Source organism: Hippoglossus hippoglossus, chromosome 13 (assembly GCF_009819705.1).
Source record: "Hippoglossus hippoglossus isolate fHipHip1 chromosome 13, fHipHip1.pri, whole genome shotgun sequence".
Taxonomy (NCBI): domain Eukaryota; kingdom Metazoa; phylum Chordata; class Actinopteri; order Pleuronectiformes; family Pleuronectidae; genus Hippoglossus; species Hippoglossus hippoglossus.
In genome coordinates, this window is record NC_047163.1 from 19,077,341 (window position 1) to 19,092,811 (window position 15,471).

At 42.4% G+C, this 15,471-nt stretch overlaps 1 protein-coding gene across 4 annotated transcripts in view; it reads right to left on the bottom strand.

Moving 5' to 3' along the window:
- Positions 1-15,471, bottom strand: part of bcas3 (BCAS3 microtubule associated cell migration factor) — a 319,787-nt gene that overhangs the window by 30,432 nt on the left and 273,884 nt on the right. For 2 of the 4 annotated variants that reach the window (XM_034605304.1, XM_034605302.1), the window contains one exon: positions 7,299-7,475. In XM_034605304.1, coding sequence (XP_034461195.1) covers positions 7,299-7,475 — 177 coding nt within the window. Of the gene's footprint in view, positions 1-7,289; positions 7,476-15,471 lie in introns of all 4 variants that reach the window. The other 2 variants (XM_034605303.1, XM_034605300.1) reach the window with 1 other exon arrangement.

Genomic DNA, 15,471 nt, shown 5'->3' on the forward strand with positions numbered 1-15,471 from the left:
ATAACATCAGAAGCTCAGTGGAACTCTCCCAAAGCATACATACAGTGTGTCACCAAGCCAGAGGCCTACAGTCAAGACTCCAACAGCAAATGACCAATTATTAAGTCAGGATGCCTGTTTGGACATCTGCCTGCAAGCGCATAAATAATAAGGAAATGTGAAGGTAGTATGGTTGCATTGGGAAGTGTGTACACACACACACACACACACACACACACACACACACACACACACACACACACACACACACACACACACACACACACACACACACACACACACACACACACACACACACACACACACACACACACACACACACACAAGTATGCAGTATAATTCACCACATGCTAGCTAGTTGATTGAATCACATTTCCACCCACACATTGTGGGTTGCATATACACAAAGACTTGTACATAAACATGCAAGTATAGTCCCTGCATGCATATCCTGCTATTACACGTATGTGTAGATGTGAATGGTATCGCTAAAATATACAGGACCACACATACACTGAGACATGTGCATGTACATTTAGTGCACACACACAAACATTTGTCTTTCTATAGTTGCGAGGACACTCTGACAATAATGCAGTCCCCAGCCCCAACCTGAACCTAATTCTAACTATGAACCTAAGACAGTCTTAACCCTCAGAAGGCCTAAATGTCCTCACAATTATGGTTATGAACCATTATGCTTACAAGCATAGAAAAAAAGAAGACACAAACATTATGTACACATGATCCTCAACCTCAACCTCAAACTCATACCCATTCATATTCAATTCAATTTTATAGTGTCAAATCACAACATACATTATATCAAGGCACTTAACAAAGTAAAATATAATAGAGAGAAACCCACAGACACACACATTCTTCACAAACATGTGTGTGTATGTATGCACGAAACTGCTGGAATTAATAATCACACATACACATGTGCATGTCTGCACACACATGAAATGCTCTCAGTCTTTTGGTGCTGATAAGGAGCCCCTAAATATTTGTTTTAAGTCGGGTGTTGAGCGAGCCAGCTGAGTTCTGTGCTGTTCAGACAGTCTCACTATTATTACTGTTATTATTATTACTCAGTTTCTTTGAGCTGGGATCCAACAAACAAGAGTGGGCGTGGGTGGTCCCCCAGACACTCACCTCATCAATCAACCAAACCCAACACACGCAAACACACGCTCACACACGCACACACTCCAACAAACGCCGGCACACACACACTCCAACACACGCACAGTAATTACTACCGAGCAGTGTTGTCCCCATGAGGACAGGATATTTAGCCTAAACCTCAGATGACTAAGTTTCACTGTATGAGCTGTAATGATCGTGTGCAGGGTCACAGATGCAGTGTAGTCATATCAGCACAGTCCTGGTGAAGATGTCAGACACAGTAACTGAGTTGAATTATAATATGAGGGCAGATGTAGGTTTCAAGCTGAAAGTGGTATCGAAATCATTAGATGGCTATCTACACTTCCATGTACTATAAGAGCTGACAAACATCTTTATTAAGAAACCGATTTGGAAAATAAAATAAATAGGTTAAAGAAAAAGAAAAAGCCACCAGGGAAATTACTTTTGAGAACTTTTACATACATTTCAGTGTATTCAAGCTGATAAGATGCATGTTGTGCTGCTGAGCGTGTCCTGGAGTTGAAAGGGAACAAAATAAAAGCTATTTCAATTTGTCTTTCTTCTTTAAAGTGGGATTTGATTTGTCAAAGCCTAAAGTTTAAAGTCTAATTCATCCATCTGACAAGCAGTGGTGACATGCCACTCAAAAGAGAAGAGTTTTGGCTTCATCTGTAATGATTTCAAATGAATCTGTGGTGCAAAAGCAGCCAGCACACAGCATCAGGCTGACTGAGCGAGTACCTCTCATATAAACTCGAGGGCTTATCAGGGCGGATGCAGGACAAACAGGCCGAAATAAATTCAAAAACACTGAATTATATTTTGTTTTATGATAGATCAAATAGTTTTCTCAATACTTAAATGCATTAACAAATGTTCGATGGCCCAGTTAAACTGATTTTAAAACCACTAAAAGCCTTAAACCAGTGGTTTCCTGGTATGGACCAGTAAACTAAGTACTGGTCTATACCAGTGGTGACTATACATCAGCAGCTTATATGTTTTTACACACAAATTGATTGAATCTTATTGTCCAGCATGTAAAACCTACAGTTGTCAAATACTGTTTAAATGTGGGCCCAGACTGTGGCTGGAGTGCATATTGGTACAAAGTGGAAATACAACAAATATAAATTAGAGACAAATCTCCATTTACTCGTTCACTACAGCTGATTAACATGACACCAAAGGGAATCCGCTTGTTATGAAACGGTTTACATTTCGTGCTGTAAACACAAGGTGTCTGGTGTGTCTTCCCTCGGAAAACACGTGAAGGGACAGCATGGTAATAAGCATTCAGTACCAAAGATGGAGACAAAGTAAAAATACCCTACCACTTAAAAATATTGTATATTGTAAACGCACATAAAAAGTGCCATTGTTCCTGGGGCTGAGCTGCTCTCAGCTGAGATACACCAGGTCGCGTTGAGCGCTGGTTCACTCTCCATATGGCTTCAATGGAATTTATGTTAGGCAGGCACCAATAAGCCAAATCTAGTTAGCAACATTATATCATTGGAGGCAAATCTAATTTCAGCCCCAGTGTGTTTTAGTCGTCAGTGACTCCCTCTCTCTCTCTCTCCCCCTTCCTCTCCCTTCATCTGCTGTCCCCTCTCCCTCTGTCCATCCGTCCATCTTTCTCTGCGAGTGTCACCTGCCCTCGGAGCTGGCGACGCTGGGTCTTGGCCTTAGCGTGAGAGCGGCGTCGCCCTGACTGGAAGCTTTGTTTTCCCCGTGAATCTGCGAGAGAGTGTGTCTGTGTGTGTGAGCTGGAGGAGAATGTCAGATAGACAGTGATTTGTTACATCAGCGAGCATTCCAGCTCTGAGACCCTCTGAGTGTGAGAGGACACACACAGAGAGGGAAATCTGTCTCGTTTGGTGTTCAATTTGTGTTGTGTGAATTTTTTGCCAAATTATCGTTTGTAAAATTGTTTTTGGAGATGGACAAAAATGATACAAAGCGAGGAAATTACAAGTAATGAAATAAACCCAGCTAAAAGTAACTGTATATGAAAGTTTAACTCTGTTTAACATACTGTGGCGTGTTGGGGGCAGGTGGGCGGAGCTTCCCTCTCACAGTCATTCGTGTTACTGTTCTTCAAGCTGTTTCTAAAATGTTACTATTATTTTAAGGTTGTGGTGCATGAATGTGTTTTCTAACATGAAGCCTGGTTACTCACTTCCCTCCAGTGTCGGAGAGAAGACGGAAATCAGGCAGTTTCTTGTGAGATCATCTCTTTGCCTGAGTGCTTACCTCCGCAAACCCCCAGTCTGCTACAATATGGCAGAGAAATGGATGAGGTGAATGTGTGTGTGTAGGTGAAGTGTGTGTTTGCGTGTGTGTGTGTGTTTGCGTGTGTGTGTGTGTATGCTTGTGATCTGGTTCAAGGTCTATTTTAACAGCTCCACTGTACTGTGCGTGTCTAAGCGCTGGGGCCACAGCTCCTGGCAAATGGAGCCACTGAGCAAGATACCATCTGCCTCTGCCCATCTAAGTCTCACGCCAAGACCAACACACACACACACACACACACACGCGCACGCGCACACGCACACACACACACACACACACTACAGCTCAACTCACAACGGAAGCACTGTAAGTGCACATATATTAACATGGAAATCCCAGCCACTATAAAGAATTAATTGAATGTTACAACTCTGGCAAAAGTCTCCGTCTCTCACTTGAACCCAGAGGGGAGTGTATCATGTGTGGATCATATGTGGATGGGATGACATGTCGACTGCTGCCTTGTTCCGACTGAAAGCCAGAGGAAATCAGATCTTCGGAGTCAGGGCCAAGGAAACGTTTTTTTTACATTATTTGCGATGCCTGTGTAGAAGTACCATAATGGAAAAAAAAAACTGAATGAGATGCCTTGTGGTCCACATTTATTCATCTATAGCTTGAGGTCTGGGGTCTGAAGACGGATGGGGCTGTCGTCTAGACACGGCTACGATTTGGTTTTATCAAGCATGAATTCTTATTATGGTGTGTTTAGATTTCATCTTGGACTATTTAGATGAATCTGACTGCTGAAGAGTTTTGGGCTGCAGACGGCCAATAGACACATTAGACATATTAGACCCTGTTGGATTTGTTCGGCTCACTTTCCGACCAACCCATTTTCTTTGAGCTCCTGCCTGTTCCGAGGTGGAACCACGCAGCCTGTGACGACTGCAAGCTTTTCACTCTAAAACTGAAAGATTTCACAAACAGGTTCACAAACTTTATTGCACTCTCCCGTCTGAAAATCTCAGTGCTCTGCCTTTTAACTTGGCCTTAAATCAGTTCTATGAATACAATATTGAAAAATTGAACATTTTTGTGGTCATTTTTTATTCCAATCTTCATGCAAAACAGAGATTGTGTATTATTTACTTTCGTTTACAAAATGCCCGTTTGTTTTAAAAAATTCTTTCAGTCAAATACTTGGTTTGTGAATATTTTTTCTTTCAATGCACACTATACCTACTATATTTCTTGGTGTGTATGCTAAATAGTATTTTTTTAATAGTAGATGTTTATTATGTATTTTATATTTTACTCCGTTATATATTATTTAATTACCTGTTAATTTTCCCTTACCTCTGCTACTAAGACACTTCAGTTTCCCTGTGTGGCTCATTGTACATCATCACGTTAAATGATTATTTAGTGAAATGGATTTTTTTATTTTTTATATTAAATATTTTGAATTTCTTTAGTTTAAAGATTTTGGTTCATAAATATTTCTATTAGATAATAATAATAAATAAAATAATGCAGAGTATTTTTATTTGTTGTTGTTGTTTTGGAGCCACAGTCCCTAACACCGTGTTTAGAGAACCATGGAAAAATGAATTTGAGAATGATGCTCATATCCATCAGTGTGGAATCTTATCAAAATACACTTCACGACACATTAAACGAGTTGCTTCTCACAAATTGCAAAAAGCATATTTCTGCCTCCATCCTAAAATAATAAAGGTGATAATAATACAAGAAATTTATGAAAATATAAAAAAAATGCAACATACATTTTTCTAGAACCCGAGTCCTTGTTATGGTCAATAATTAATAAAATATACTGTCAATTGTTTTCATAGGAACTAATTGGAAATTGGAAATTAGTTCCATTGAAAGCTGTAGCGAACTGTACCCATCCATCACACTGTAACTAAGATGGACAACACTGAGAGACCCATTTTCTCATAACATGCCAACTCCTGACCATCCATGTCACCCTCCTCCTTACAGCGGACAGGAACATTTCCTTTATGTTACGATGCAGAAGTGCTGTGCTATTAGATTAGCCTAGAGAGACTGAAGCCTCTCTGTCTGTATGAATGAATGGAGGAACCAGCTAGTCCATCACATTCCCTGTGGATGATGTCTTCAGCACAGCTCAAGGCTAAGGAAAGGGAGAGAGAGAGAGAGAGAGAGAGAGAGAGAGAGAGAGGGAGAGGGGGAGAGAGAGAGAGAGGGAGAGGGAGAGAGAGAGAGAGAGAGAGAGAGAGAGAGAGAGAGAGAGAGAGTGTGTGTGTGTGTGTGTGTGTTTGTACACATGTATCATGGGTGTATTTTGATGTAATATGATCAGTAATGAATTTTGTGTTGCATTAAAGGGGCGGAGGGGGCGATGGGAGTCGAGATGCGAGGCGATGGAGGGAAGAAGAACAAGAGCAGACTGACTGCTAGTGTCCGGGAGACTCCAACATCTAATCTAATGAAGAAACACGGGGTGGGGGGGTGGAGAGAGTGATGAGAAGAAAGAGAGAGAGCTCCACAAATGAGGTTAAGTCCTAACGGAGGAGATGGGGGGGGGGGGGGGGGGGGGGGGGTGCTTCTAGGCTGGATATGGCTGGGGATGGTTGGGGTGGGTGATAGTCGATGCTAAATCCATTAGGGCCTTGTGAGCTCCCCACTCCCCTACCCCAATACCCCACCCCTAACCCATCCCCCCACACACATTTAAATCAAAGGAACTCTTGTTCACTTAGGGGGGGTGGGGGGGGCACTGGCGCTTCCTAAATGAGTTAACCATTTGGACTGTCAGGGCCAACGGCATGTCTGCTGCACACACACACACACACACACACACACGCACGCACGCACGCACGCACGCACGCACGCACGCACGCACGCACGCACGCACGCACGCACGTACACATGCACGCAGGAAGCCTTAAAGTAAAGCAAGGTGTGTGCATGCGCCGCTTTTGGGATCTCATAGACTTGGTGTGAAAACAATAGCCCGTTTCTGTGGCTATGCCAGCAGGCAGAGAACAGCTGGAACAGCACAGGTCAAGCCCGTCTTCTTCATCTGACCACGAGGTCTCACCAACATCACAGTCTGTGTCCTTTCTTACACCTGGATCCATCCCTGGCCATCTTCTGTCTAACATTCAGGGCTCATCTGATCTGGGGTCTGCTCATTTTAAACTTTTACTGAACACAATTCTTCTTAGGGATTGATGAATACATTTATGTAAATTGAACAGTTTTTACAATAGTATGTAAGTTTTGTCTGAAACAAGGTCACTGTGGCAGCATCATCAGTATTTCCTCTGGATTGTAGGACATCATTGAGTAACTGATCTAAAGTTGTAATCTATTTGAGATTCTTCCCCCAGAATTTATAAACAGAGAATGAAACAAAATAACTTTTATGCTTGTGAACACGTGTCTAAAGGCGTTTTCGGACAAGACCCGTGGAGGAACTCTAATCACCACAAACTCTCTTGACATCTTAGTCGGTGTCTTCTACCTGTGTGACACTGGCTTTTATCCAGAGATATTTGTTTTCTTTTTGTATTTCATGTTGTTAATTTGTGCATCTGTCGCGCGTTACAAGCGCTATCAACATCCCCCACTCGCTCATGGTAAATCCAGCGGGGGATCCCCTGCTGTGCACTCACATCGGATTCTCTGGACTTTCTGCGGACTTTATACCTGGGGGCCAGGCGGAGAAAGTCCACAGAAACTCTGGAGGCTCTCACTCGGACATTTGCACACATACAGCTCCTCCTGAGAAACTGTGGAGCATCTCCGGAGTTCAGTGAGGGTCTGAAAGCGGCTTAAATATTTGTACGTCTACATGCATGTGTGTGCTCAAGAGAGTGAGTGTAATTGTGCGTTGTCCTTACTCCACTGACCTGTCGCAGATCCTACGATGTCCCTGGAGGGGGACTCAGACATGGCGTCCGCCAGTCTCTCCCGCAGGCCTTCGTCGCTGGCGTCGGCCGACCCGATGTTGTGCCGCGGCACGCCAAAGCTTTCTGGCCAGCTCCCACACACCTCGAGCAGGGTCACACCACGTCCATCAAATGGTCCTGCGAACAGACACACACACATCCACACACAGAGGGTTAATATTTGTTTACCAAAAGGAATGCAAGATGCAACTGTAACAGCTGTGGAAGTTGTGCATCGATAAAATCTAGTGTTGTCCTGAGCTGATCGGCAAGATCAGGACTGGGTCTGATCCCAAAATGTTTGGCTTAACGGATGAATCATCCATCTATCAGCAACGTGTGTTATTCTCTGAGGGCTGCAGGGGTGTGGAGACCATTTTAGCATCCTTCAACACTTAAAACATTGCTTGGAAAGTTTGTGCATATGATTGGGAAATGATATGACTGTATCATCAAGACAATGTGTCAAACACAGAGGACAAATAAAAAATGTGCACAATGTGCCATCTAGCTAAAATGCAATTTTAGACATTTAACCACAAGATGTAAAACGATGAGCATTTGAAGATAAGGTTGGGAACTTCAGCAAGATATGCTCCAATGTGAGTCTGCTGCGGAACTGTCATGTCTGTAGTAACTGTCAGAACTTTTCTATTTCTGTTTACAGAAAAGCGGGTTTAACTGAATTGACTTTCAAAACAATCTGGCCATTGGTAAGTATTGGTAGTGGTCATTTTAAAGTAGGATTCTTAGACACTTGTGTCAGACAAACATTTCTCCCCCAGCACAGCATAAATGAATTTACTACACACAAACAGCTTGTAAGCACAACACAATCTTCATGCCTGTCAAAGCAAATCCACACAGACCTACACTGTGTCTTAATCTCCTCTCCTTTCTGTCTGCCATAATTTCTACAATCAGAGAGATCTTGTGCTGTGGAGCCAGGGAGTCTGCAACCTGTCTCTCTCTCTCTCTCCCTCTCTGTGTTTGTGTGTGATAAGCTGGTCAGGCAGGCACGCACACAGTAAAACAACTGGTTTATTCTATTAGTGTGTTCATTTGACTCAGCCACTGTGCCTGCGAGCACTGCGAGGTGATAAAGGCAGAAGAGGAGGATTTAGCGGTGGCGTTGGTGAAGTGCTCCTGTGACTCAGAACGCCGGAGAGCAACAATACAAACACATGACCTCACGGCTTGATTTGAGCTTATCATCGGCATCAGTTCAGTTCTGCGTATCAGCATCTCTCCCCTCGTTAACACCCAGGAAATATGTGACAGACAGTGGCGCACAGGAAACGGCTGCGCCAAACAAGCACACGGCCTTCATGATACCATTTTGACGACTACTGCTCAAGTGGTGAATTCAAATCTTAAAAATCTGAATCTAAAAAGGAACAGTGAAACATTGAGGGGGTTACACAGTCAGTGTATCCAGTACAGAGGCAGACATGCATGTATTGAGCCGAGCTAAGCAAAACAGAGGCAACTGCTAGTCCACCTCGTTGGAATATAAAAAATATCACTTTCACATGTCTGCTAACGAGAGAATCAGTGACAAACTGCAGAGAGTTAAACTGCTGGTGCGTTTCTCTTTAATGGCTAGTAACTTCCAAGCATGTTATACTTCTGGCCACACCCCAGTCAGTGACATCCAACTTGTGTTGGCTTTGAATAATGATAGAAAACACACGTTGTGACATCACTAGTTGGGGTGGGGCCAGAAATGCTAATTCTCACCCCCTGCAGAGCATTCTGGATTTGGCATAAAGTTAAAATTAGGGAGTAGGGACATCGGTTTTTCAATATGTAACAAATTAGACATCTTGTTAAATTCACTTGGTAAAGACCGACTCGTTTTGAACTAGTCTTTTAACCTCCTGAGCTGGAGCTGACTCTGATGGTCGAGTTGTGCTGTGTCTTACGTTTCCTACTTCTGCAACAAATTGGTAAATTTATCTCATATGATTGATAAAACTACTTCAGTGATTAACAGCAATAAATACAATGAAACTATACTGTTCTCCTAAAATAAACTTGAAATTTGAATATAGTCTGCAACTGTAGACCTCATGAATTGCCTTATTCAATACCACAGAGCTTCCTTCATCAAATGTTTGGCATAGGAGAGTGGATACGCACACACACACACACACACACACACACACACACACACAGGAACACTTCCCCACTTGTCTTGTGGGTGTCAGTAAAACCCCAGGGAGACGACAGGATGACTTCAAAGGAAAAGGACAGTAGAGATCCTCTCTTCCTGGAAAGATCAGTCTGCACAATCTGTCTCTGTGTTGGTGTCTCTGTGTTTGTGTCTCTGTGTTTGTGTCTCTGTGTTGGTTACATGCAGGAAACGTGGATAGATATTGAAGGTGAGTGGTAAACACAAAGGAAACTTGACAAGACTAGTATTCAATTTCTGGCCAGACTACAAAATCTGAGATAAATTGAATTATAGTATTTGATTATTATTTGTTTATTTTTTTTGACAGTGTTGCAATTTGCTAAATTAGATTTAAGGTAGTGAATGATTGAAATTCACACCAGGTTACCGACGTGAATGCCACAAAAGCACCGGGCAGGATGTGCTTAAATCCTACCATCCTGCATATCTATCTCAGACTTGTGTGAACTGAAAGGCTTGACTTAATGTAGGCATGTCAAAAGACTGCCAAATGGTCAGCTGGAGGTTTTAGTAGGTTGTACCTTGATAAGCAATGAGCCACACTTCACTCTGCAACACTAAGCTTTCTTGTCCAGATCGACCTTTACCGCTACAAAATTCAATTCACTCTCTACAAACACACACATACACACACATCCCAGTTATCCAGCATTAAAGCAACCACAGTACAGGACATAATAACACCACACAACAAAACACACACACACACACACACACACACACACACACACACACACACACACACACACAGGGTCTCATGGCCAGCTTTGATAGAAGGCCTGCTGGCACTAAAGAGGAGTCCTTTGAAAAATCAATCCAACACACACATACAGACTGCTTCTGAAGTGCAGCAAAGTTATCAGGAAGCTAAGCCATTGTGTGTGTGAGTGATTGTATGCTTTCGGAGGCCAGTCAGTGTTATCACAGTAGGGCGCATGGAGGCCCGTGCAGCCTCTCGCCCCAGCATTAGCACCTGTCACTGGCCTGCAGCGGAGCTGAGACTGGCCAGGCCTCGGGGTACACGCACACACACACACACACACGTGCACACACACAGTAGTCTGCTCCCTGATAGCCAGTAAGCCATGCAGATCAAAGGTTCTGACTGCCGTGGCTTTTCTGGATGATAAGAGCTTGGCAGAAGGTTAGGAAGAGCTTTACGTTTATCAGACCAGGCTTTGACCAATATGGGTATTTGAGGGCCGATACTGATTGCTTTCGACTAAAACTACCGATCGCTGATAGTTGTTGGCAGTGTTTGGTAGTTTAAAATCTTTTTTTTTACTTTCAAAAACTATTTGCATATTTACTTTGTCTGTTAATAATCTGGCTCTGGACATTTTTGACCTTTGTATATCTGTAGAGCTTCTAATACTATAAAAAGTAACAAAATACCTAGAACTGTCAGATTGGATTAGCCAAACTCATATTATCTTATCAATGACTCACCCATATTGGCTTGTAGGCCGACTGATACAGTAACAGGAGCTCAGTCTGCTGAGATACAATTAATTTTCCATTGATGACAGAGAAAGTTAATTCATTATTTCTCATGCCCATATGTTCAATGAAAGAGTTCTAGGCCACTGAAATCAACCCTCCTTTCCATACCAGCCAAAAAGAGATTCCTTATAAACACGATTATAATATAAGTGATGAGGGACAAAATCCAAAGTTCTCTCTCATGTGAAAATAGATTCTTAAATTTAGTTAAAGTTAATGTGAGGCTTCAGCAGTTCAACAAATCAGGTCAGTGTCTTGAAAACCTATAGTTCATTCTAGTCCAAAACGCCCTCTTTGTTTCCTTTGTTCCTCTATTTTCTTTGAGGAATTTTAAGATTTAAAATTTAAATCAGCTACATGTTCAATTATTTGACTCGTATTTTGTATTTTCTTTAAAAATATATTTTTCTTTTCAGCTACATCTTTTATTGCTCCTCATCTTAACGGATGTGTGTATGCTACACAACGGCTCCATGCTGTGTGCTATGTACATCAATTCTGTTTTCACTACAGTGAGTGTGTTCTGGGCTCTAAATGCATCTGAATGGAGGATGACCTGCACTCAAAACTGTGCCTGAAAGCAAACTGCACACAGACAGAGGCAAGCTGCTGCCTCCACTTTGCAGCATGTGTATGTATAACATGAATAATGACAACAGTAGAAGAAATAATTCAGAAATGGAAAGAGAATCCTATCACACTTGTGAAATGGTTCAAAGTTACTGACTTCAAATAACCCTGTCGATCCACTGTATCGTGTGAAGGGAATTTAATGGATCTCTCCAAGGCAGCCACTCGAGTTTACTGATTTTCTCCTTTGATTCTTTTTTATTGTCTGTAAACCTTTGGAAATGTGAGCATGAACAGTTGTGAGGAGGAGGAGGATTCAAAATACACCCTGGATTGTTGTTTTTCCCTCCATCATGTTAAAACCCAGCTGGATTAAAAGCCACTCTCCACCCAGCTGTTAGCCCCCACGTACTGGCCCTACTTATCCCTCCAGCCAGCGCTACTTTCCTTAAAGATTTAATCACACTGCAGCAGGATGTGTGTGTGTGTGTGTGTGTGTGTGTGTGTGTGTGTGTGTGTGTGTGTGTGTGTGTCTGTCTGTCTGTGTGTGTATACCTTTACAGCAGCGGCTTAGGATGGCACAGTTGGACATGACATCACATGTGCACATCACAATCGCTTCTCTAACACACATTCAGTGCTTAACTTTAATACTGTGGACATTCAATTGGACCATTAAAACCAAGCCTCTGTTTAATGAAACAGAAAGAAAATACCATCAAAGGTCAAATTAATATTCTATTAATGACTTGCAAGTTTCCTGAGAGGTTTACCAGCATATTTCCTTTTAGATTTTGTCGGCACACACTTGGCATGGCACCTCGACGTCAGTAGCATCGAAGTTATCCATGTGAACATCCAGTGTTACCATATCACCTGCCATGGCATGTCGAGCCCTCTGAGACAAGGTCTGATTTGTGAATATGGGCTATACAAAACAAGTTTGATTGATTGATTCATAGGTTATGACTTCATGTCCAACCGCACCGATGACACATTGTAAGCAGATCGAAATACATTTTGAAGTGTTCCCTGTAACAAACACTGGCTTTGATGACTCACATGGGCAGTAAATTACAAAATGAATGCAAACATCAGATCATTAGGTAGAGTCGCTGTTCTGAGATCAGATATAAGGAGACATGCCGCGTCCACTCCGGTATCGCTCTATTTTTACCCTGAACAGGTCAAGCTGTCAAGAATACTTACACATGCAAATGATTTACTAACAAACTGGAGGCAGTTATAAATTAGAAATGAACAATTTACAATAAGTTTGTGTGGTTAACAGAGTTTTCAGACATGCACTGAATCTCCTGACATTCTCCGGAGGGTTGAACTTCACGAAGATTAGGGGAAAAAAGCCCCAAAAGAACACAAATATCTCAGGATGAAAAAGCGGAGCCACACATGTACAAGACACATAATAATATGTGACATGCTCCCTCTGCCTGCTGCACCACCCCTCACCAGAACGCTGCAGAGATTTCTGTGTTGTTGTGAATGCAACAGAGAAACGGAGAATCCCTCGCTCATGTGTGAAAGGTGAACTCTGGAAAAAGTCTGTAGCCAATTTTTTGAAACCGGCTTTTGGTGAGGCTGATATACTAATGCTAGCCGCTTACAGAAGAGAATGATGACCACAACTGTAAATATCCTCAGCCAGGACAGAAGTTCAACACACACACACACACACACACACACACACACACACACACACACACACACACACACACACACACACACACACACACACACACACACACACACACAGGTAAAGGAATAATGTGTTGACGCCACATGCCACTGTTTCTCAGTTACCTGTGCAGTTAAGATGCTGATGCCTGGTTAGTTCTAATTCAATTAGGTTTTAGTGCGAGGGGGCGGATCGGACAAATGCCTTTATTATGGGTGCCGTATAATATGTAATGGTGCGTGTGTGTGAGAATATACTTGAGTGGTGTTACTAGGAAATGAGGCCCAGTCTGTTACCAACAAACAGATCATAAATCAGGCAGTGCAGTAGATCAGGTGGGAACTACACTGAAATCTAGTCACTGAAACACATTTCAGTCTAGTTTTCTAAAGCCATTTTCTGACATGACCTCCAGGAATTGGTCAGACACGTTCACAGCAACAGAAAAATCCCTGGAGCATTCAGGTGAGGGGTGTTGCAGCAGGAGACAGGACGTAAAATATAAATTCTACTGCGGAGATCACATGTTTTTGTTGACAGCACATCAATGCGTGCAACGTCAGTGCGTATCTCCAGAGAGTCTTGAATATCAATGTCTTTCCAAGTTGAGCTCCTTATTTGTGCCTCCATACTTGTTTGGCTTCTCTGTTTCATCCTGAGATATTAGAATATCTTTTTTAAGTTTTGTTTTCCGCCGAGTGTTGGAAACGCCATCAATGCGCCAACTCACTGGTGGTGAATCCTCCAGACATTCTCCTGCTGTGCTCTCACATGGGCTCACTTTGACATCCCAGAGTTTATAATAGGGGTTTGGCTGGAGAAACCCAGGAGAATGTTTGCGTTCTCACTCTGGATCATTTCAGAAGATTATCCAGAGTTGGTTTTGTGTTTTATGTGTTCAAATTTATTTTGAGGCTTATGCAGTAAACAGTTCCCATCACTCCCCTCTGTCGTAGCACAGACGGACTCACCTTTGTAAGTCCAGTTGGAACAGAACCACTCTCTCTGATCTGAGTTAATGTCGCACAGTTGTTCCCGCTAACATTGCATGACTGCAGCTGCCTGTGCTGTTCACTGCAGAGCACTGAGTCATCCAGACTGTTCAGTGTCTGGGTTTAGTTTAAGACGAAACACACAAACAACCACGTTGTTGCTTAACATCAACCAGGATATTACTTTAGTGACGATCTAGAGGGAAATACAGTCATTGCTAACACCAACTTTTTATAGAAACACCAAAGTAACTGTTGCCGGCTGAAATGAATGTCAATGTTACCTCCACATCCCGAGCACTTGATAAATACATTATCTTAACTCTTTGTAAATGTCATTGTGCTGCCCGCCTGACAGACACATAACTTTGGAGGATGTTTCCTATTAACGACACCACGACAGGCAGCTAAATCATCTTCTACTTTGCTTCAAGAAAATTCAGTTGGAATTCAGTTGCTGGATTATGTTCACAACCAACATTTTTTCTGTTGCGAGGAGTGCGTTGCTCTTGCACCACATTGGGATTGTTAGAAGCAAGAGGACGGCATGATCCAAATCCTCCTGTTTCACCCTGTTGAGCCAGCTGGTGGCGAAATGCTGGCAATGGTACCAAGCAAACCTGGCTGTAAGGAATTCTTAATTATTTTCCATCAGCTTTTATGAGGAATAAAATGTATTTGACATGTTTCTAAGCTTTACAATGTATTTTAGAAAATAAACATTTGCTTATTTAAATTAGTTTAAGATGAACGCAATATTTCTAAAGACCTGATTTAAACTATTTTGAAATGGCAGTTTTCATGCAGCTTTAGGCAGGAAGGAACCCTTCCTCATCTCAGACTCGAATGGCCCTGAGAGGTCGGTGTAAGCTCTCATCAGCCTGTGTACGTATAATTCAGCATGTTGCTAAGGCAGAGTACATTCATTCATATACATGTACAATGAAACCATTGTCGTTATAGAGATAACTTCACAAAAACACACTTTTAATAGACTTTCACTCTGACACACACACACACAAACACACGCACACATACACATACACACACACAGATACACATCTGTGACTATACTGTGAACCCATACTGACATCCCTCCAGGCTGTGTGTGTCTGTATGTGTGTGTCAGAGAGACAGAGAGTGAAAGAGAGTGACTCTGATATCCTGAGGGAAACA